The 2969-nt window shown below is 62.6% G+C and overlaps 1 protein-coding gene across 1 annotated transcript in view; it reads right to left on the bottom strand.

Annotated features, from left to right (window-relative positions):
* Positions 1–294: 294 nt before the first annotated feature.
* The window catches only part of STAT3 (signal transducer and activator of transcription 3 (acute-phase response factor)), a 6812-nt gene continuing 4137 nt past the window's right edge, over positions 295–2969 (bottom strand). The window contains exons 13-21 of the mRNA XM_008939736.1: positions 2902–2963; positions 2592–2675; positions 2398–2496; positions 2089–2224; positions 1834–1886; positions 1653–1747; positions 1220–1359; positions 606–821; positions 295–341 (exon numbers count right to left, since the gene is read on the bottom strand). Coding sequence (XP_008937984.1) covers positions 295–341; positions 606–821; positions 1220–1359; positions 1653–1747; positions 1834–1886; positions 2089–2224; positions 2398–2496; positions 2592–2675; positions 2902–2963 — 932 coding nt within the window. The remainder of the gene's footprint in view (positions 342–605; positions 822–1219; positions 1360–1652; positions 1748–1833; positions 1887–2088; positions 2225–2397; positions 2497–2591; positions 2676–2901; positions 2964–2969) is intronic.

Here is a 2969-nt window from a genome sequence, read left to right on the forward strand (position 1 = left end):
CGCGGGGACATGGGCAGGTCGATGGTGTTGCTGAAGGAGGTGCTGTCCGAGGGAGGAAAGGAAAGCACAGAAACCTCCGGATCAGGGCCTGGCCAGAGACCCCGACGGGCCCCAGGGCACAGCCCAAGAGCTCTCCAGAGGAAAGGGGCCCCAGGAAGGGAGGAACAGACTGTGGTCAGGGCAGCAGCCAGAGCCTGGCTCAGCCCCACAACACCCTCCTGCCCGGAGTCCAGGCAGCGGTGGGAAGGAAACCCTCCAAGGCCCCCCAGCACTCACAGACACCCCCAGAAACACTCACGGGGTGACACAGATGAACTTGGTCTTCAGATATGGAGCAGCACCTGCAGAGGAGCAGAGAGCAGGCTGTCACCAGGTGTGGAGGAGGATCTTGCTCTCCCCCACTCCAGGGCACAGCCCACAGCCAGCACCCACCCTCCCAGCCGCGGCTCAGCCCCAGCCTCCTGCAGCCCTCCGGACCCTGCCGCCAGCCCCACAACGTGGCTGTGGCCCTAGGGGACCAGCACAAGACCCTGGCTGGTGACAGCGCTGTCCCCGGAGCCTCCCTGTGACACAGGAGCTGTGCTGGAGCACAGAAAGCCAACAACTACCTGAGTCAGTAGCTTCAGAGTGCTCCTGGCTCTCGGAGCGGCAGTACTTCCCAAACGCCTCCTCCTTGGGGATGTCTGGGTACAGGTACACCAGGGGGGACACCAGGATGTTGGTGGCATCCATGATTTTGTAGCCCATGATGATCTCCGCAAACGACATGTTGTTCAGCTGCTGCTTGGTGTAAGGCTCCACAGACTGGATCTGGGTCTTCCCTGTGCGAGGAGACTCGTCACACAGGGCAGGACGCCCGCGTTCCCCGGGCAAAGCCCAGACCTTCCCCACACACCCCAGCAGCAGCAGAGACAAGGTTGGCCCAGGGCCATGCTCAGCCTCACAGGCACCCAGCAGACACGGGGCAGGATGGGACCTTCCGGGTGGTCCCAATGCCATGGAAAACTGTGACGCGTGGGCAGCACGTGGGTAGGGACACCCAGGAGACAGAGACCAGCAAAGGGCACCCAGGCTCAGAGAGTTAATCTGGGCAGAGGGCTTGTCAGGACAGGGACAAGGACCACTTGGCCTTATCAGGGGTTCCAAGCCTCCTCTGGAGCCAGGAACACCAGCTGAGCCAGGCACTGCACCCAGGGCAGTGGTGGGGAGGGCGACGTACCGCTGATGTCCTTCTCCACCCAGGTGAAGGTGATGCCACCTTCCTTGCTGCTCTCACTGAACCGCAGCAGGAAGGTGCCCGGGGGCTTGGTGCTCAGGATGGCTCGCTCCCGCTCCTTGCTGATGAACCCCATGATGTACCTGCACAGCAGGAGCGAGGAGAGCAAGGCTGGGTCAGGGTATTCCAGGACGTGAACCCCGCCAGCTCTGCTCAGCACCTGGCAGCAGCAGGACCTGGCCTGGCCACTGACAGAGCCACTGAGATTAAGGATTCCCAGGTAGGTTATTGCTCTGAATGAGCCAACAGCACCAGGACAGGAAAAGGATCCCAGGAGAGCCCAGCCACCCCTGGACCAGGCACCCCACTCCATCAGGACCCCTCACAAGGCCCAGCCCAACGAAGGGTCTCTGGACCGGGGCCTGTCAGGGCTCACCCTTCGTTCCACAGCGCCAGAATGTACTTTTTCACCAAGTCAATGATGTTGTCCAGCCAGACCCAGAAAGAGAAGCCTTTGCCAGCCATGTTCTCCTGAGGAAGAGGGCAGAGTGGCTGTGAGCACGGCTGGGAGGAAGGGAAAGGCTGGGGAAGGTGCTGGGGAAGAGCAGGAGTTGTACCTTGCAGAACTTGGCCCAGGTGATCTGACAGCCGGAGTAATTCACTCCTGGCCCTGGCAAGGAACAGGAACACCAACATTTAGCTAGAGCTGCTCCTCCAAAGACACCATTCCAAGGGGGCAGCCCAAGGCTTGGTTGATTGGGAGAAAACCGAGCAACTGGAACCGACAGCTGCCCTCCCAAACCCCACGGTGTTGCTCCCGTGCTGCCCTTCAGCAGGGAAGGGCCGCGGGGAGCGGGGCGGGCAGGACTCACCCAGCAGCTTCTCTGCCAGCGTCGTCAGCTGCTCGATGCTGAGGCCGCGCTTCGTGGTGGAGGAGAACTGCCAGCTCAGCACCTCTGCCACCTGGTCCCAGGTCCCGATGGGGGGCTTGGTGAAGAAGTTCACGTTCTGCGTGAGGGAAAACGCAGCCCTGAGCAGGACGTGGGACAGAAGCTGGGGCAGGTCCTGCCCTAGCCCTGCTCCCAGGCCACGGCTTCCCTCCCCGACTGCTGGGACGTTGACGTTCTGGTCCCAAAGCCTGCACTGCTGCTCTGCTGACTGTCCCCACGGCCGGGCCCTACCTTGGGGTTGTTGGTCAGCATGTTGTACCACAGGATGGACGCCCAGGCGTTGGGCATCTGGCAGATGTTGGAGATGACCACCACTGGCAGCGAGTGGGTCTGCAAAAACATTGCGTGACCACGGGCTGGGACATCTCCCAAGGCTCCTCCACACCCAGGCCCACAGCACCCACAGGCAGCGGCCCACAGCTCACCTCCAGGTCGATCTTCAGCCCCTGGTGATACACCTCTGTCTCGAAGGTGATGAGATGCAGCTCCTCAGTGACTATCAGCGAGGCCTAGGGTGGAAGGAGACCCAGTGAGCAGGCAGGAGACACCCGCCCTCAGCCAGCCACCAGCCCCAGTGCTGCTGCTCAGCTTTGGGTGGAGAGGAGCTGGGCCGGCAGCTGCCAACAGGCTGGAGGGTGGCCATCGACACCCCCTCGGGCAGGGCCTCCCACTTCCCCTGTAGCTCAGCAGCTCAGCAGGGAGCAGAGCTGCCGGCAAAGGGCCCCCGGCACTTACGTCGCAGTTGGCTCTGCCCCCGTTGCCGCAGCGCTGCTCCCGCAGGGTCTGCGGGGAGAGGAACAGGC

The sequence above is a fragment of the Merops nubicus genome, unplaced genomic scaffold (genome assembly GCF_000691845.1).
Source record: "Merops nubicus isolate BGI_N331 unplaced genomic scaffold, ASM69184v1 scaffold28624, whole genome shotgun sequence".
Lineage (NCBI taxonomy): Eukaryota > Metazoa > Chordata > Aves > Coraciiformes > Meropidae > Merops > Merops nubicus.